Source organism: Lasioglossum baleicum, chromosome 3 (assembly GCF_051020765.1).
Source record: "Lasioglossum baleicum chromosome 3, iyLasBale1, whole genome shotgun sequence".
NCBI lineage: Eukaryota > Metazoa > Arthropoda > Insecta > Hymenoptera > Halictidae > Lasioglossum > Lasioglossum baleicum.
The window spans coordinates 8,474,084-8,494,451 of NC_134931.1; the positions used below are offsets into that span (position 1 = coordinate 8,474,084).

General features: G+C 35.4%; 3 protein-coding genes across 13 annotated transcripts in view; 2 read left to right on the top strand and 1 right to left on the bottom strand.

Moving 5' to 3' along the window:
• On the top strand, positions 1-8,127 carry LOC143207197 (uncharacterized). Of its 7 annotated transcripts, none has more exons than XM_076420375.1 (8): positions 1-5,933; positions 6,086-6,246; positions 6,323-6,509; positions 6,565-6,693; positions 6,890-7,075; positions 7,153-7,420; positions 7,631-7,820; positions 7,897-8,127. In XM_076420375.1, the coding sequence occupies exons 1-8, from the start codon at positions 5,836-5,838 to the stop codon at positions 7,968-7,970; spliced, it is 1,293 nt and encodes a 430-aa protein (XP_076276490.1). In that variant the 5' UTR covers positions 1-5,835; the 3' UTR covers positions 7,971-8,127. The 7 variants fall into 7 exon arrangements, with proteins under 7 accessions (XP_076276490.1, XP_076276491.1, XP_076276492.1 ...); XM_076420376.1 differs by having other exon boundaries at positions 6,200-6,246; XM_076420377.1 differs by having other exon boundaries at positions 5,780-5,937.
• On the bottom strand, positions 8,090-10,711 carry LOC143207202 (small ribosomal subunit protein mS37). 3 transcript variants are annotated; one of them, XM_076420387.1, is made up of 3 exons: positions 10,592-10,711; positions 8,558-8,696; positions 8,090-8,380 (listed from the first exon to the last, which is right to left on the bottom strand). In XM_076420387.1, exons 1-3 carry the CDS (start codon positions 10,595-10,597, stop codon positions 8,148-8,150), a joined length of 378 nt encoding a protein of 125 aa, XP_076276502.1. In that variant the 5' UTR covers positions 10,598-10,711; the 3' UTR covers positions 8,090-8,147. The 3 variants fall into 3 exon arrangements, with proteins under 3 accessions (XP_076276502.1, XP_076276503.1, XP_076276504.1); XM_076420388.1 differs by lacking the exon at positions 10,592-10,711 and adding an exon at positions 8,849-9,004; XM_076420389.1 differs by lacking the exon at positions 10,592-10,711 and adding an exon at positions 8,770-8,930.
• Zw (glucose-6-phosphate 1-dehydrogenase Zw) overlaps positions 9,475-20,368 on the top strand; it is a 13,006-nt gene continuing 2,112 nt past the window's right edge. Inside the window, exons 1-4 of one of the 3 annotated variants that reach the window (XM_076420371.1) lie at positions 9,475-9,802; positions 17,132-17,256; positions 18,363-18,730; positions 19,419-20,017. In XM_076420371.1, the coding sequence (XP_076276486.1) occupies positions 9,787-9,802; positions 17,132-17,256; positions 18,363-18,730; positions 19,419-20,017 (1,108 nt within the window). In that variant the 5' untranslated portion in view covers positions 9,475-9,786. Of the gene's footprint in view, positions 9,803-12,925; positions 13,221-13,350; positions 15,022-17,131; positions 17,257-18,362; positions 18,731-19,418; positions 20,018-20,368 lie in introns of those variants that run through there. The other 2 variants (XM_076420373.1, XM_076420372.1) reach the window with 2 other exon arrangements.

Genomic DNA, 20,368 nt, shown 5'->3' on the forward strand with positions numbered 1-20,368 from the left:
CTGTGGAAGCACTCCATTATCACGATTTTTTTATGGGTTTCCGATAATCTGAGGAGAAAATGTTTCCACCAAAAAGAAACAGTATTTAAACATCTACCAACTTCTATATATAAAATTTCGAAAAGAAACTTTTTTCAACAAAAAATAAGAATTATTTTGATTTTTAAATGTTAAAATGCATTTTTGATTTCATAATGTTATAGCTGAAGTTACAACGGCATTCAACGATCTACTATATTATGCCTTTGAGCCAATAAATAACGCTAAAATAGTTTTTTCCCACTTTTCAGGCCAAATACCCCACAGTGCGACGATTGGATTTTTGCAATTTTAGCAATACATACTGTAAGAACAAGCTGATTTATCAAACGGTTAAAAAATGTATTTTTCGTGCCGCGGCTCTAATAATTCGATCGCTCTCGACAAAAGAAGCCGAGCATCTCGTTCTCGAGTCTTACGAGAGAAAAAGCAGTCTCTTTCCGCGCAGTCTGCTGCAAATTTATCGTCTCGTTTATTCCTGGTGAAAGGGGATCGACGGGAATGAATTGGAGGAGTTTTATGAAGTGCTCTTGAATGAATAAAAAAAGAAGCGTACCGTGTACCGTGACATCTGGAGAGAAAGAGAGAGAGAGAGAGAGAAAGAGAGAGGAACGCGGGCTTCTTGCCAAAACATTAAATCGACTCCGTACGTCATTCGCGAAACAGAAATTTCCATTAGAAAAATCTGCATCGGCTAACGAAACGATCGCGGAAATCGTCCGTCGATCCACAACGATTCTTCCTCGAAAATCCGTCACAAAGGTCCACGGTAAAACGGAAGCGAGTGAATGGTCCCTGTCACAGAGACGAACGATGATCTTGTTCGTCTAAGAATTATGCATTCGAAACGTCTTCCGTCGCGCCGAATTGATCGACGTGTAAATCAACGAAAGATCCAACGGGGCCGAGCATCATCCCGCAATTCATCAATGTTCAAGTTTCCACCCACTTCCGGTTCCTTTCCAACAAGATGTCTGCGAAGCCAAGACGAATAGCTTCCCATCCAGTTTGCTCCCCTGCGAATGCAAACGATTCGATAATAATTATCGTATCGGACGATAATGAGCACGGGCTGCTCGACGCAGACACGCATCGTCCAATCGAGAAATCAGGTATGTACATTCATTATCTATTGATTGGTTAAGTTCATTATTTCACCTTTCGGTGGTGGCTGCACCGCAGAAATATTGATCGGCACTCTGATAATTCTCTGAATCAGTTTAACTGTTATGAAATTAATTTAACTGCACCGGAAGGTACTTTAATTATACACCGTGGAATCGATCCAGGTTAACATTCAAGATAATATTTTCATTTAAACCATTACAACTGCATTGCGGATTTTCATGCAAAATTTTTCTTTTTAATTTAATACTCACGACAAGTTGCGAAAATAGTGTAACAACTTTATGAAATTCATCTGATCTATTTACAGTTTTGTTTTTCACTCATCGAGTTTAACTGTAAATACATAAAATCCGCAGTCTAATTATAATCATTATAACCGTTTTGTCGAGATGCTTGATCCACGTTTTTCTGTTTCGTACAAGATCGTAGCACAAGACTGCAACCACTTTTGCTTCACAGTTTTAAACTAACAAATTATGCCTTCCTCTAGACGCGCCTCTAAAACAAGACACCGGGTGCATTTTCATTCTGGAAAACGTACTCGAACGAAGAAGAACGTGCCGCGCAACAATGATTTATTATAGCAATAAAAAGACGAAATACATCTTCGAAAGTAATGGTTTCACAGTATTCGCAAAAAAAAAATCGTTCACATCGGGGAGAACGATCACCCGAGTAAAAAATGATCATCAGCATAAACGTTCGAAGCCTCGTTAAATGTTAAACAATTTTACGGCGCCGGATGAGAAAGAATTTCGTGTAAAGGAGTTTTAATTATTGCGCGCGGTTGTCTATCTTCGGCGGAACAATTTGCATATCTCATTAGAGCGGCTATGAGCCGTGTATATCTCGGCCAGGTGTCTCAGTTCCGAGCCCCCTCGCTGAATTTATGCTCGCGAGAGCGCTCACGGTGTACCGTATTGAAAGCCGCCGATAGCAAGCCTCCCGATAGTTGATTCATCATTCTCGGCCTTCGTCATCGATGAGCACCCAATGTAATTTAATGACCCAGCGTGGCTATCGGGTTGCCGGCGCGATCCGATTCTTCGCGAGAGCGCTCGAGATTCGAGGGTTAATTAATCATGGTAACGGCGTCCGTCTCCGGTTACTCTTAGCGCCGACAACGACGCAGTCCGTTGGTAAACGAGTCGTTAATCATTGACACCCGAAATGGCACGGCATCGATTATCATAAGTGCGTCGGAACTTATCGCCCGGTGTTTTCTTTCATCCCTGCGACGATAATGTTGCGATTTCGGTGATTCTTCGACCTCACCACTAGCTACTACATACTACATACAAGATACTAACAGAAATTGTTTTCTTCTTTTAAACGTTTTAATCAGTCGAAAATAACATATATTGCTGCTTCTAAACATTTTGAATCTCTTTACTGTTTCAAAGAACAACCACACAATTTTGTAATAAATTCTTTCGAAGCTCAGATTGATTTTTTAAGTTCGCAACGTACCAGGTGTGTTTGAATAAATTTTTAAAAAATACCATGTTTTTAAAACGGACTAAGAAGTATAAAAAATAATTTAAATAAAAATAAATTTTTTTAAAAATGTCATGTTTGAAAAACGGACTTAAAAGTATAAAATAATTTTAATAAAAATAAATTTTTTAAAAAATCTCATGTTTGAAAAACGGACTAAAAAGTGTAAAATAATCTTTCCTAGTCCCCTACAGGTTCCTAACCCCATACAGATAGTCCTGTTTTTGTGATTGTGAATTTTTAATAGCTATGAAAATACTTGTAAGATTTAAAACGAAAAACGTGTGGGGCGCATGCAATAGATAAGTGATGCATGAATAGTTCACCTAAGTCACTAACAATTTTATTGCACTGTAAATGATATGAACTGTTGTGTGAGTTTTCTCAACGGCAGCTACTCTATACACTCCTTACTATTATCTTGCTATTGAAAATTCACAATCACAAATTTTCAGACCTATCTGTATGGGGTTAGGAACCTGTATGGGGCTAGAAAAAATTATTTTATACTTTTTAGTCCGTTTTTTAAACATATTTTTGAAAAAATTTATTTTGATATTGTTGCATAGCACTGGAAACTCTTATCACGATTCACGATAAACGTCATGGTCATCACGATTCTTTTTAAAACTAGAATTTGCATTTGCTATTTGCACACCTAATAATTAGAATCTAGCTGAACCAAATTTTTATGGTCCACTACATAGTGATCAAAATAGGGAGCAGAAAGCTGTATCGAAAATAACGTTGGTCACGAGGATGGGATGCAGAGTCGGATAGCAGAGCGTTTTAATTTTACGGCCGCGACAATGCCGATCCCGGCAAACCCGCGCGGCCTCGAGTGGGAACGGGAAACTCTGGAATAAATCGGATTGCAATTATCCGGCATTCACTGATTTTCCGGGTCGCATTTATTTTTAATCCCGCCGCGGCGCGATGCGCGGCGGTTTACGAGGCTGACGTCAAGCTGCCTAGGCGTGCATGATTCGCTCCCGTGCAGTTCGGCAAATCGCCAGTGTGCCGGTGATCGATTGATCATCACCCCCTCTGTTCCGATACACCGTATATGCACCCCACGTGAATAGTACATGGGTGTCCGAGGATGTTGTTTCCGAATTCCGTGTCGTGTAATAGGCAATTGATCCGAGTGGCTGGCTTGCCGCGAACGACTAAAGCTTTGTCCACACCGAAACAACATCCTGCGATATTCCCTTGCTTCTGATTGCCTTCGTCTTGTTTGAAAAACGGCGACCTTTCCAAGATACGTTAACTGAAAGTTGTTCGTCGTTACTTCAGTGTGGATATAGCTTAACACCTTGTGCTAAGATTCATTTTACGGTCGCAGTGATTAGAACTTTTTTCCGTTCACAATTTGATTTCTATCGTATGCTTAGATGTTCTCTAATAGCTGCACATTCACATCAACAAAATAGAATTTGATGTCGATATTAATAACTGGACAAAATAACTAATAACTAGATAAAATTGTAGGAAATCGATCAACTGTAGGAAAGAGAAGTTAAACGAAAATGTATTTCCTTTTTTAATCATTGGAGTGAGTCAAAAACGATATAAGAAGATCAGGCATCCAGGCATTTCGTATAGTATTGATTGTAAAATGACTATGAGCCCATTGGTCTAGTAACAATATACATATCATCGCCGCTCAGTTTTTAGCGACTCAGACGACACGATAGGAGTGATGAAGACTATAAAACCAAATACCTCGGAGATGAGGAGATAAAAGTGTCGATGCTACTAGCGCCGAGCACTATGGGTATTTGGGTCAAGTGATCCTTGAATAAGGATCTCCAGGGGGTCTCTTAATGAGAAAAAAGAAGTATTGATAGCGTGGAGCTACTGAGGACTATGACACCAGATGATTGCAGGTAAGATCCTCGAGAAAGTTTATCTAACTAGCGCATCCCTTCGATTGGGAATTCAAAAATTGTCCTGATTGACCCTCCCAGGACGAATATCATCGCATTGTTAACATTTCGTCCACGTATGCAATCTTAAAAACTGCAAATAAATCATTGAGAAAAATGTTTCGAATATTTAAAAAAAATCCTCGTCCCTGAAGGATTGATATCCGAGATTGATTATCAGTTTGATAATGCGAATCTAAGGGAAGATAGAGTTGTCTCGGAGGCTGATCATGAGGAACTCGTGTTAACGCCGCAGGCTTTTTTCTCTGGGAGTTCGAACAATGATCCCGTGAACTGTTTCGATGTTCGTCGAAGGATAAACCGGTCTTCAAGACGGGACCGAGGAGATCGAACCTGTGTCACTGTTCCTTGCCTCAGCCACTTATTTTCGCTACGTCCGAATTCAATGGCAAAAGTGGCTGGCCGGTTGCCAGTGGCTCTCCAGCAGCACACGTTGTCTTTTTACAACCCCCACGGGAGTCACGTACAAAACACCGGCCGGCGCTGTTCATTTCTGGGGAATCATTGTTCTGATCAAATAAACAACCATTATAAACTGCCCGCTAAAATTATCCGAGCTGGTTTCTGTTATTTCTTCGGGACCGGCGTGGTCCGCGTTGACTTCCGGTTTAAGCATTCATTTATTGTTTCATGTCTCTGAGTCTACAATTACACATCCTTATTCGAGAAAAATTATTAAAGTAAAATATTCATCAATAGCCAAATAATATACCAGTTACGAATTAATTCTCAATTTTATTATAATTATTTTATTTCAGTATATTATTTTATTTTCTCTTGAAAAACATTTTTAGAATTAGATGGTTCAGTTAGGTAGTACCAAAATCTGCGGGATATGCTCTTTTAATGTGTACAATTACGTCATACTTCAATAGTATTGTAATTCAATATTATTAAACAATTAAACAACCCTGTTGAACAATGATATTTGTTCAAATTTGAAAATCATTTTCAAATGGCCCGCCAGATGGCGTTCGCGAAATGGAGCCAGTTCAATTCTACCATGTAGTCTATGCTCAAACGAGAAGATTTTATTTGTGCTTCGAAAAAACATTTTTAGTCGAATAAATCATTCAGGAATCACTTGTTTAACATTCATACGTTAACGTATAACGATTTTTACATTTTATGAACGTTATTATGAACAGTCTTCTCCATAAAATTACATACCAAGTTTCCACGAACGCAATTGAGAATCCGCCAAAAGGTTTCTTTTGCGCTAATGAATCGACGCGCGCAGGCGCGCATCGAGTGTATTTGTTTTTCATTCGTAAACTACAAATTTAAATTTGAGTATTCCAAACAATTCCAAGGAAGACAGTAAGTAAGTTCTCCAAATATTTATTTATTCTATGCACATCTCGCTAAACAAACATCCACAAACACCTGACCAATTCAAGTTACCAAATGAGCATGCAACCGTAATATTTAGCAATGCGAACACTTTGTAACGACTGATTTCAAACTGACAGTGTAAAACGAACAAAAGATGCGTTAATTTCGAACGTATTTATAGTTATTGTTGAATGCATAATGATCCGTGTGCTATTTCTCCCGATATTTTATTCGCTCGCATTCGATGGAAGTGGAATATTAAAAAAGCTCGGAGAAAAACAATATCAGATAATACAAAGTAAGTACTAGTCAAATTGCATTAGTATTTTTAATATCTTTATATACTTTGTACTGATATATTAAAATTCTTCCAGCAAAATCTTCGATGTCACAACACGGAACATGCTGGCACAATGCTCTCGCAACATTGAAAAATAATTGTAATAACTTGAATGATGAAGAGCACTCTGTTCTTGCTTTGAAACTGATGAATTGTTTTTTGGAAGATTCAGGACATACAACGTATAGTTGTGATCTCAGTAATTCAGAAGCTGAGAGACGGTAAATATATATTAATTGTTATGTCCCAATATATTAATTGCACTTTATTTTACAGGAATTGCATCAATGATATGTCAGATAGAGCATTTAATGCGTACAATGAATTTTATATACATACCACTCATATGTGCTTTTATTTAAACTATGAAGCTTGGCAGGCTGAGACCGATAATACCATTAAACAGTAAGTTTTATGGATGTACAGTGAATTTCGAAACAGTAAAGACAGAAGAATTTAAAAATACTGCTATATTACTTTCAATCTGTTAAATATGTCAATCTGTTAAATAAATCTCTACTCCATTTTAGAGATCTTCTGTCTACTTATGAATTAATAAAGCTGTGTTTTAAAATAATTTGTATCCGATGTAACCATACAGATTGTACGAAGTTTCCACACGAATGAAGGATCAATTATTAGAAGCCTCGGAAGTACAAGGGGCCATGCTTGAAAGTCAAAAGGAAAGTTTAAAAATGCAAAATATACTTTTAGACAATGGGAAAGAGCTCGGTACTGTATTGAAATCTTCGTCTGAAAGTGTTAACAATATGGTGAAAGATTTTAAGTATGTAAGATGTAAGCTCTAATAAACTTTGCTTCTACAGAGATTCTCATACTAGATTTACTGTCTCTCGATTACAGGGAAACAGCAAAAGATCAAAAGGAATTATTGTTTGAAATATTTTCATACTTACGTACTTTTCAAAATTGGATCATTGGTGAAGTTTCATGGTTTCAGTCTATCCTGTATTACACAGTTAGCTGCATCCTATGTGCACTATTTAGTTCCTCTAAAAGGACAGTGGATGCTAGAGTAACACTCTTCACGATTTTAAGTGTGAATGTTATAGTAGAACGAATGTTAGTTCAGTATTATGGTAACACTATGTTTTCTGATGAAGATAGCAAGGTAATATAAATGTGTCATTAATAGACTGCGGATTTTATGCATATATGGCAAAAATGGGTACGTACAATTTCAAGCAGTAGACCTGTTAAAACGATGGACATCAGTGTATTAGTTTCAGATTAATAAGATAACTGAAAGAATATAGAGATCCGCAGTCTAGTTATTAATTTGTATTTCGAGGACAAATAAAATTGTAATTCTTTAATCCAGGAGAATCTGGTGAGCACAACATGGATGTACAGGAAGATGGCTCTCACTTTCTGTACAATTACATTATTCTTCACGTACTACCATTACAAGGATGAACAAGTAGAGAACTATAAAGCATTAAAACGTATTGAGCATCAATTGAGTACTATACAAGAAGTTACATCGATTTGTAACACTAATCATTCAATTCGTATGTAAATTTAATACCAATCAGTTTGTGGCTCAAAAAAGAAATTCGAACTAATTTTATTCATTTGTATGTGCAGGGTACTCCACTCGATTGGCCATAAAACGTATGCAATCTCAAACAAATAAGCAGAGTAAAGTGGAAGGTGCTTGATAAGCTACTTCCTATTGTTTTATATTGTACATTACAATATACTTATAGTACTTAATTTATTAACATATACAACTGAGAGATAAAAATGCAGGAGTATAATTAAAAAAGAAAGACTGTAATACTATTATATATTAAATATATTTACATGTACTTTTGTAACACAATCTTCACAATGATTTATTTAGTTGGGTATTTACGCAAAAGGTAAGTGAGCTGTGAGTCTGTGAAAATCACAGTGTCGGGTGTAGGAATTCCTATCTGCTGCAGCTCCTTTTGATGTTTTCTGTGTGCCTCGAACTTTTTTATGCATGAATTAAATTCATTGAATTCTTTTTTACATGCTGTATTATCGAAACTAGCTTCATCCATACAAGCAAACAGCAAAGACATTTCATATAAACAGTTGTTCTCTGAAATGTGTAAACAATGTTAGATTATGTTTTAAATACTATACATTGATGAGTAGAATGTGGATCTTTAAGCAAAATAAAAATTGTTTGGATCAATTGCAAGTAGCAGAAGACAGATGTATTAGATTACAGATATTTATGCATAAAATCTATAAATTAGTTTATCAATGAACATACCTTTTGATGATTTTGCTGTTCCTCTAACATGATTGTTCAATGAAAGAGGAAGCAATTGTCTAAATGGCACTTTCTTCTCATTTTGCGCTGCTCTTGCGTGCTTTTTCAAACCAAGTGCTGGAATTGTCGGTCTCATTTTCTAGAAAAAATCACAGTCAACAAATCGATGTTTGAGGTTAAACAACACAAAAGTTTGAAAATAAAGTACATACAATTATTAATACGAGGATCCAATGCACCGTGAAATATATAAGCTAGTGTAAACAAATTATTTTCTCGAACGCTACTTACCCAGCTTTAAACTATTTCCAATGTTTATGCTAAAAAATTATCTACGATAGGTGGCGCTACGCGCTACTATTAGTTCTCGGAAATATATGCCAGAGAGGATATCCAGGCTGCGCTACTGCGCATAATGATTCTAACTGGATTCTAACGGAACTCGTTCATTGGCTAATTCCCTACTCGTACTCCGCCGACCACGCGACCATTGGCTGACGCGCAACAACATGCGCGAAACAAGTACCTTCTTATATGGAGCCAAGTATTGAGTTGGTAAATAAGTTCGTTCGGTTTTTGTGATTTATTCCACTCTAAAAAACCGAACAAACTTATTTGCCAACCCAATATAATAATTTAGTGTATTTTGTCGTTATCATTTTTTCTTATAAATGTTAACATATACGAAATATCACGGAATATTACTTGTATTATTTTAGAGAAATTTAAAACATCATTTCATCGTAATATCAATATTATTATTGTATATTTTGATTTATAGTTTACATGTATACGTTGACAAATTTTTTGTTTGAATCTTTCAACAAATATGATTATTAATAAAAATAGATAAATTGTGATGCATATACAGATGATATACAGATTTCTATATATATATAGATGTAATTCGCGGAGCAAGAAAATGTCCGAATAAGAAGGGAACGGTTGATCAAAATGGAGGGGACGTGAAGACCTCGAAGAAATGAATCGGCTTTTATGCTTTGGTTTTCAAAATGCCAGCTGATCGGTGCCACGCGTATGCTACTACTTTAGTTTTTTATGCTTAACCTCAACTCATACAAGAGGAAACGATCTATAATATTATTGCTTTACGGTAGTTTAAAAGACTACCCATTACGTGATCTCCAAAGACACCGAGTTGTTATCAATTGACGATATACGACACTGCCAATTGAAAGTTCTATCTCTCGTGTTCGAGTAAATTCACGATGGAGCGAATTAGGAGTAAGTATAACATTTTCTTAACAATTACATTGAAAACTACATTATTTCTTAATTCTACAATCTTAACAGATTTAAAATGATTCTGCGATGTAACATTCCATATTCTTTTGTTCCACAGTGTTCATAATATTTTCTATAATAATCGTTAGTGAATTGTCAGGCAGATGATATTTATATGATAAAATCGTACGATCAATTTTTCTTCTATTCGATAGAAAACGCCAACAGTTAACATTGACACTTGTCTCGAGACTTTTTTATCGCGTGACGTCCCAGACAATCTTGTCTGGGAAACAATCTCGTCATTTATTGTAATTTAATTCGTCATGGAACTTAGTTTTCAGAATTAAGTAAACATACTCGGAGAACAGTGTATTATATTATGTTCAAGATATTTCCGTCTACTTTCGTGACGGAAATAGTTGACCGATTTTTCTGTGGAACTTCCTTTCATTCCTTTCATTTACGCACTTTTAGTTACACAATGCTACGAACGCCACGAGCTACATATTATCGTTGCAGGTCACTTTGAAAAGTAGGTCCGTGCCATAACACGGTTCTGAAAGTTTTTTGCACACAATGAGCAACTTGTAAACATTCGCTTTTCGCAATTTTGCTGATGAGAAGGCTAGCATTTTTTTATGTTAAAGAATCGCAATTTATCGAGTTCGCGTCATTATTTATTTATAAATGAAAATCCTCGTTAGGAAAAAAGCAGTCTTCAAGTGATAGATATACAGAGTGTACATTAAGATAGGGAGGAGCAATGATTGTGCGTATAATACTCACAGTCATGCAGAAGCTCGACTTTACGAACGAATAACGTGAGTCGGATGTATCGCGTGATGCTGTTGATAAGTCCGCGAGAAAAAGTCTTATCAGTCCACGCGATACTTGTAACCGTACCGTCTTCCAAATTCGTACACACCACGCACACACAACGAGCCAAATGTTATCGCTGTCACAAAAATATTCCATCAACAATTTGTTAAATATAGTGGCGCCTAATATAATTTTATCGCATTCGTTTCGCTAATATAGGCACAATTTTCTACTGGAAGTACCAAATCTTTCAAAACAACTGGTCCCTAATTTTTCTTTCGCAATTACCGAAATCATGAAAACGTTTCCATGAGAAATTTTATATTTTATACACGACAATGGAAATTGTATGACTAGTTTTAGTATTGAAGAAGTGAATATGTACCAAAAAAATTATATTTAATGTACAGGGTGGCCCAAGAGTGACTAGATCCTTTTGAATGGTCTTTGAAGTTTAAATTTGTTTACAAAAGAGTAAATTTGAATTTTTAAAAAATTAAATATTCCACTCTGAAATAGTCTGGCGGATTTTGGGCCACGTTGTACATTTAGGTCTCGCGTTTCGAAAGAAATTAATTTATTAATTACACGAAAGAAATTAATTTATTAATTACACGAAAGAAATTAATTTATTAATTACACGAAAGAAATTAATTTATTAATTACACGATTTTAACCCTTAACACTCGAGTGGCGACCCAGAGTCACCACTAAAAATTACTATATCCTTATACACAATTATTACACATTTAAGTATTGTATGAGATATTACATCAATTTCATATCCATAAAATGAGAAAAATCATATAGAATGGAATTATTGTAGGCTGGAAGAAATGTTTAATTTTTAAGTTAATATTGCTTTAATCTTCTTTGATTCTTTCCTGATTTCAAATATTTGTTTAATTCTCGTGCTACTTTCAATTTAACATACTCATTTATGTCATAAGATTCCTTTCATTAAAAATTGTATTATATCCTTTTACCTTTACTTTTGGCAGTTAGTCAATATATTAACTCTTAACAGTCGAGGGGTGACTCCGAGGCACGACTTAAAATTGCTGTACCATTATACAAAATATTGTTTACATTATTAAAAATATGTTGGTATCTAATCAATTGCTAAACATTCACGTATGAGGTATACAATCAATTTCATATCCATGAAAAGACAAAAATCATGTAAAATGAAATTATTCTAGGTCGAAAGAAATATGTTTAATTTTCGAATTGAAAATAGCTGCGAGTGCGAAGGGTTAAAAGGAATAACGTTTATTTTTCCTGCGGCTTGATTACACATTTTCACGATTGATTGTATGCATTTAACAGTGGCGCCAAAGGTCAAATGCATGCAAGGCTTCTTTAAGCAGATTTAAATGACGTTTCTTTCTGAATAGGACTCCGTCCATGTTTCTTTTTAGAATTCATTTACGGTATACATCGATATCGCTCGATTAACTACCAACCAGTTATCGATAACATCGTGGTTCGAAAGCGTTATCGGAAAGTTAACATAATTTTTCAGGAGTAAAATGGTACTTAGGATCAGATTGCGCTCGCTATCAGTAGATTATTGTTACATTATTGCTAAATATTGGATCGAGATTTTTACAAGTCATGCGATGTATGATATTATGTCATTGCTGTTGTAATATATTTAGGATATAGAAAAAGCAAAATTTATTTAATTGAGCCTCAGGTATGACGTTCCTCGAAAAAATTAATGCAAATACACTGCTGTGCAAAACAAAAAAGCACCCGGCCATATTTAATAAAAAAGCGTAAGAAATCAAATAAGAACACAGTACTTTAAAGAAAATTTAAATAGTTCTGCGAATATGCGTTATTGAGTTATGCGAATGTGTTATTGAATTAATCGAATACTTTAAATGCAATAAATCAATCATTGTAGAATACAATTGTTACATAAAGATATTATTTGTCATTGTATCTTATAATCATACTGGGTGCTTCTTTCTTTTGCACAGTAATGTTAATTCAATTTGAATGAATTCCAAATTAGTCGTTTCGTTGCAATGAGCGATTGGATAGATGTAACCGGAAGGTGCATAGGGAATACATTCCTTTTGGCTTCGTCAGCATTTTTTAAAATTCCGCAATGTATCGGAACGTAACGTGTAACACAACGAAATATATTATTTTAGATCTGTATACTGATTGAATATTATCAGGAGAAATAAAATTGTATTTTTTCTCCTCCTTTTACTTTATTCGTGCCACAATTGTCATCATTGTTAGACACAGAATGAGTTTCAAGAAAATATTGCCGAGGTAGCTAATGGAGGTTCGTTAAGGCCGGTTTTTGCCAATTATTTTTCGCATCAGGATGTCCTTGACTATCAAGATTACTATACATTTGTGCTCCTGCCATGCGCCTGCTACTCTGTAGTGCTAAACAGCCGTATGACATAAAAATTACGCACGCTTGGCCAATGACGATTCAGTTCGGAACAAGTTCTCGTCCTCGTAACCAAAGGAGTGATTCAAAACATAGATTGAAGTTATGCGTACGCCGTGATCGAAAATGAGAATCTGTACATCTTCTACTGTATAGCATGGGACATAATTGTAAAAAGTAAGACTTCGTTTACTTAATTAAAAATCATCGGGTGACGCGTCTCTTTATTGTTACATCATCTTACTTACACATTCAAGAGGTGTCCATTCTAATGAAACATTTGAATGAGTCAGACATATTATAACAGTGTTATTAAATTCATAAAATACATATTTTTAATATTTCGTTTATACAGTTTTCTTATAGATGCGTAAAATTCATAGTCCATTTACAGGCGTGTTTGCACGTTTCGTGGAAACAGATAAACAAGGACATATTTACGGTATCGTGATTTATACATTAGTATAAAACTGGAAGAAAAACCTCATTAAACTTAACGAAGCATATTAATATAAAGTCACGTTGAAGCGCAATACATACGAAAGAAATATACATCGACGAAACTCGATTTCGCATCTCATCGTTTATGTATAAGGTGGAATGTTCGAATAATTTTGTCCCTCGTTGTATTTATTTCAGTCACACGATCGTCAATATTCATTCGTATCCAGACACAACCAAAAGTTTTTTCAATTTTGTAAATCGTGTTTGGGTTTGATCGGAAACACTATCAACGGACAAAATTAACTCACAAGTCATGCACACTTATAGAACAATGTTTAATGAAAAAGATCATAAAAAGTAGAACAGAGTTTTCCAGAACTGCAATCACCACTGTTTCGTATGTTAAATTTTAACTGTGTAGATTCAACGTCGTACGATAATGTTTATCTGCACGATATAAACTTTTACGAGGAAAAAGAAGACAAAACTGACTATTGTAATACGTTACAACGATAACAAATCGACCATTATTTATTTCAATATCTGACCTCGCCATTTATACTACTTTTATAAAAAGAAGTTAACAAGTTCTTGAGTTCATTGATACTCAACATTTCTAGCCAGAACAACCTATTTGGTAGGTACATTAAAAAATCTGAGCGTGAATCGTAATTTCTCAAATAAATAACCGATTATCATTAAGAATCCAGTGACACATTAACAGTAGAATAAAAAAAATCAATCTTTCAGTGGTAGAAATAAAGGACAAGCATAATTACCATGTCTTGTATACAGAAAATACGCAAGAAATGATTACAAACTGCAGTGTCTCATAAACAAATATAATCAAACATCTTCAAGAATTTACTAACACATTAACGGTGGAATAAAAAATCAATTTTTAACTGCTATAAATGGAGGATAAACATCATTATCGTGTCATGTATACCGAAAATACGCAAGAAATTATTACACAAATTGCAGTGTTTCAAAAAAAAAAAATTATAATCGAACATCATCAAGAATTTATTAACACGTTAACGGTGGAATAAAATTCAATATAAACGGAGGACAAACATAATTATAATAATAGGCTAGAACTGATTACGAACTGCAGTGTCTAGAAAACAAATAATCAAACATCATCAATAATCAACCAACACATTATCAGTGCAGGTAAAGATCAATCTTCCAGTGCTAGGAATAGAAGTAGGCGTCATTATCGTGTCCTGTATACAGAAGATGAGCAAGGAGTGATTACGGATTATCTAGAGCCGCGTTTACATTTCTCGGCTCACAGTGTACACCTTAGCGTTTCAGTGGTTTTGTACTTCGGAACTCGTACATCTTTCAGAAGATGGTCAACACTGACTTGGCAGTGAATGCGGCGATCAGTCGGTGTCGAATAGTTGGAGCGATCGGTTCGGACATCGAGTGGACTTTTGACGCGAACTCGTTTCCGGAAAACGCTCACGGTTTTCGAAATTTACTTTTGATCCAGACCACGACAGTACCCCCCTCGTAATCATGTTGAGTAAGTTTTCCGGCGCTCGCGATAACTATCGCTTTTCCGATAATCCTTATCAATTCTAATAAATCCCCCTGTGTAACTTGCGCTATAGATCATTCCCCGCGACCGTAGGAAACGCTTCTTTTTCCCATCGTCTTCAAAAACTGCAACTTGCAATCTTCGAAATCTCGGAAAATTTTTAGATCAACTCATACTTAAGGTCCGTCGTGGGTGTTGAAAATGATTGTGCGATTTTTAAAGCTGAAAGATGAAATTGTAATCATTAACTAACCACCAAAAAATTATGATCTTGATTTCGTTAGATTTTTCAACGGTGCTGTTGAATGAAAAATTGTGTGAACAGTGCAGCTGTAATGACCCGTGTTTCTCCAGTGTGTCTTGTGTACATATCATAGAATTCTTTCATTTGGTAGTCGTTCTTCTAGAGGTTTATGTAGAAAGTTTCTGTGATGTATTTGTTGGATGACCGTTCTTAACGTAGTACGTTCTTAACATATTTTTTTCGTGAGGCCGCTTGTGTTTATACAGTGTCGTGTAAAAAGTGTCGTTGCCATGATATTGTCAGTTCTCTAATGTTACGTAAGATTTGTGGAAGCAGATATGTACTAGTTTGAATACGAAGCACCACGTGTGTTACCTACACGTGATTCGCGAAATACACGTACACACGCTCGCGAGAACCTGCATTTATTAATTCACACCGTACTCAAGGGTAATCCAGTAGTTAATTACCTTCGACCAAGTTGCATGACAGTCAAAACGAGCCGATCAGTTTCTTTTTACAATGCGAATTACGTAAAACATTCTATTATTTGCAATAATTTGCAATTCTGAGAAAATCGCGAAAATGTATACCTCGTTGTGGCGATATGATAATTACCAATGAATACTTATTTTTCAAAAAGTGCATTTCATTTTTGTTTCAGTATAATATACGAAAATTAGTCTATAATGTATGTACTCTATTATGTATGATTTTGCTAGCTCAAATGATTGTTTAAATTATTTATCTTAAATTAAATCGAAATTATTTAGTTTCTTTTTAAATTATTTAGATTAAATTATTTAAATTATTATCGTGTATAAACTTCCAGTCATTTTCTGAGAAAAGCACCGAAAGTCGATTGCCACTATTGATTATCTTATAACTGAAACAAATTCAACATTCGTATCACGTGAATTTATAAACACTAGCTCGTTTACATCTCGAAGACTGATTCAGAGTATGCTAATATTTACGTTGGATTCAAAGATTGTAGAATATTCGAATGGTCAAAGTCATTTTAAAGTCATGGTGTCACAGGTCCTTGAACTCGTCTTGATACCGGCCACAATGAGACACAATGACAAACAGACCTTAAAATGTGAGGTAAAAAATATCGCTGACCTTGGAGTGACCTTCAAGACAACATGGAGACAACTTTCTTTTATTGCCATCGAACACTTAATTATTCTCACCTCTAAGAACTTTGAACTGCATTACGAGACGCTGTGTATAATGATTACTCGACTAAAAAAACGAACGAAAATATTGTCCAGTGAATAGAGAATTTGATTAGGTTCTTAATAGAGTAAAAAGTTGGTAAAACTTTTCACTGCATTGAATTTTAAACGATAAAATGCGTACAATTTGTAGTTTGCGATTATTACTGCCGTAAGTAGAGACGGCCAGCAATGGACAGACAAGCTGGTCAGATCCTCGCATAAACCAACTCTCGAAGAAAATAATGTGTCTCTGTATTTTTGCATAAGTAATTACACGTTTCCTGTTTGCGTCACGGCTTAAATTATTGGCTAATACATTAATTTATTTATTGGAGGAATTCTTTAACACTAACCGTACCGGCTACAAGATGTGTCGGATATGTACGGAAATTTATTGAATAATTTCTGATGGAAGCATCTTCATAATTTCAATAATCAAAAAATAAAAAATGTGAAACGCGGTACGGTTAGTGTTAAAACTGATATTACATTAACGTACACGGAGAAAGGATTATTCCAAATATTTTATCCACACGATATGATCAATAGGCTTCATACATCAGTAAACATCTTTTTAAATGCAATTATAATTAATGTAATCTTCATTTAAAAAAATGTTTTATTACAGAAACATCGACAGAGGAAAGCCTGCGCTACATCAGGCAGTCCCTGAAATCGGAAGACATGGATCACCTCGAAGGTACCCACTTCGATGGATTGTATCCTCATGTTTTCGTTACACTCGGTGCTTCTGTAAGTATTCATTTGCGTAATCGCTCGTCCTTATGATACGTTTTTTTCGATAAATGTGATAAGATAAAAAATATGATAAGACACTATTAAAAAAATGGTCATATATAATGTCCGAGTAACGAGGAACGTTGTATATTCCTATTTTTACAAATTTGTAGTCAATGGAACCACGATTTGAATGATTTATTCGACCTTCGACCTCGTCAAGTATATTGATAATTATTATATCTTCGTATTTACACTTCACCTGTTGCCAGTTGCCTATAACAGTCTTCTAGAGGTCAAGTTGTGTTTTTTAATCCATTAATGACTCAATTTTTTAACCCACACTAATAGCACAAATGTAAAATATAATGCACAAAGTGTAAACCAACAACTTCTCTTGAAGCAGATTCATTAAGGAGCCTATTATATTTAACACTAGGTTTACAAAATACTAAAACTATTTTATATTACTTAGAAATTTTTAGCCATTTTTAAAATAATATATACAGTCGGGACAATATTAAGTGGACACTCCTAAAAATCGTATAACTTTTTTAAAATTAGTCCACAGGACTTGAATTTCCTAAAAATTCAATGATTAAAAATGAACTTTTTTATCTGAGCCTGTAACGATGATTTAAAACATGCGTTTTGTGGATTTCGGTAACTGTTGTGTCGCTGAAAATCTGCATCTTTAAACGTATGTAGCTCATTGCAATGTTGACCGATTTTGATAAAACTTTCAGTGTGCATATAAGTTGCCGAAATCTACAAGACGCGTTTCTTAAATTATCGTTACAGGCTCAGATAAAAAAAGTTGGAAAAACATCATTTTTAAAATTTTTATGATTCTCTTACCAATTGCAATCTAAACAAATTTTTGTTTACTCATTCTCTAGCAAACTAGTCGGTCTAGCAACTTAAAAAAGTTCAAGGCCTTTAGACCAATCTTAAAAAAGTTATGCAATTTTTAAGAGTGTCCACTTAATATTGTCCCCGACTGTATATCAAGGTCTCAAGGATTGACATAATGCAAGGGGATAATTAGAAATATTTGACAATTACTTACCATAGTTCTCTAAATAATTACACTTGATTAACAGCTTCTATGATGATTGCAGGGTGACCTAGCCAGAAAGAAGATCTATCCAACACTATGGTGGTTGTTCAGGGACAACCTTTTACCAAAGACAACAACGTTCTTAGGCTACGCGAGAACCAATATGACCGTCACTCAGTTACGTTTGAAATGCCATGCCTATATGAAGGTGAAGCCAGAGGAAAAGGAGAAGTACGATGAGTTCTGGAGGTTGAATCACTATGTCTCCGGCGCGTACGACTCGCAGGAACCGTTCGAGGTGTTGAACAACGAGCTGAAGAAATACGAGCAGGGCTACCAGAATGCTCACCGGTTGTTCTATCTGGCTCTGCCACCTAGCATATTCGAGAGCGTCACTGTGCACATCAAAAACGTCTGCATGGGCGACAAGTGAGTGCACAATGCAGCGGCACCCGTGCCGTTAGTCTTAGATGTTCGCCAACGAAGCAGAGAGCACAGCTTTCTTCTCAATGTTAGTTAAAACAGACCTTGATGATCTTTACTGCCAAAGAAATAGAGAAAGGTCAAAGATTCAAAACAATTAGCAAAAGATTCGCAAAAAGTATACCCATAATAACTCTTTTAAATATTGGACCATACTTGGATTTGGATATTTGGAGAATTTTCTTAAACATAATTCGAAAAATACGCATTAATAATCATTAGACTGCGGATCTTTATGCATTTATGGCTCCAGAAAAATTTGCAAAAAATGGTAGAATATAAAATTCGTCAGAGTTTAGTATGGTTTTTATTTATTTCAGATCTACAAAGGTCACTGCCACTGAAAACCAGCGTTTATATAATTCCACTTTCTTAAAATTCGTGTAGAAAAATTGTAAATTGCATAAATATCTGCAGTCTAATAATCATAATAAGACTCAATTACCACAACAATATAAACGTAGCCATCTGAAAATTTGAATATAAAATCAGCAATTTTAAGTTTCTGGAAGCTTTTAAAACTCAATTTTGCAGTAAAAAATTATTTTGTCATAAATGCATCAAATCCGCTTTATAATTATTACAACTGAGCGAGTGAACTGTAATGCTAACGTTAACATCTTTCGCATTGCAGGGGCTGGACCAGGGTGATCATAGAGAAACCATTCGGTAGAGACGCGATCACGTCTCAGCGCCTATCTGATCACCTGGCTTCCTTGTTCAAGGAGGAGCAGATTTATCGTATCGATCATTACCTGGGCAAGGAGATGGTGCAGAACTTGATGACCATCCGATTCGGCAACAGAATATTCAGCCCCACCTGGAACAGAGATAACGTAGCCTCCGTACAAATCACGTTCAAAGAGCCATTCGGTACCCAAGGCAGGGGTGGTTACTTCGATGAGTTCGGGATCATCAGGGACGTGATGCAGAACCATTTGTTGCAAATTTTGTCGTTGGTTGCGATGGAGAAGCCTGCGTCTTGTCATCCGGATGATATCCGAAACGAGAAGGTTAAGGTTTTAAAGTGTATGAAACCTTTAGAACTGGAGAACGTAGTATTAGGTCAATATATCGGAGATCCTGAGTCGGAGGATGCTGAAGCCCAGTTAGGATACTTAGACGATCGTACTGTACCAGCTGGTTCTAACACACCCACGTTTGCTACTGCTATATTGAAAATTAATAACGAACGATGGGACGGCGTGCCTTTCATCCTCAGGTGTGGAAAAGGTAAATAGCATCATTTAGATATGTATATTTATTTGCACACTTTGTATAAAACTTTAAGCAAATAAGGTTCTTAAAAGTCTGTTTACGTAAACGAACTCAACATTGATAAACATGCAAGTCATGCTTTCTGACTGTAACTATGTATAGTAGTTGCCTCCAAGATTAGTTATGGCTTACAATCGCAATGTGAACAGCTACTTTCACCTGTTCAATATAAATGACATAATTATTTTGGGTAAATGTTTAACACTAGGTTTACAGAAGGTTTATAGAAATAACGAGAATGTGTCTCCAAATTTTTAACCGGGTTTTTTTTATAATATACACCGAAAGAAATCAATTTGTTAAATA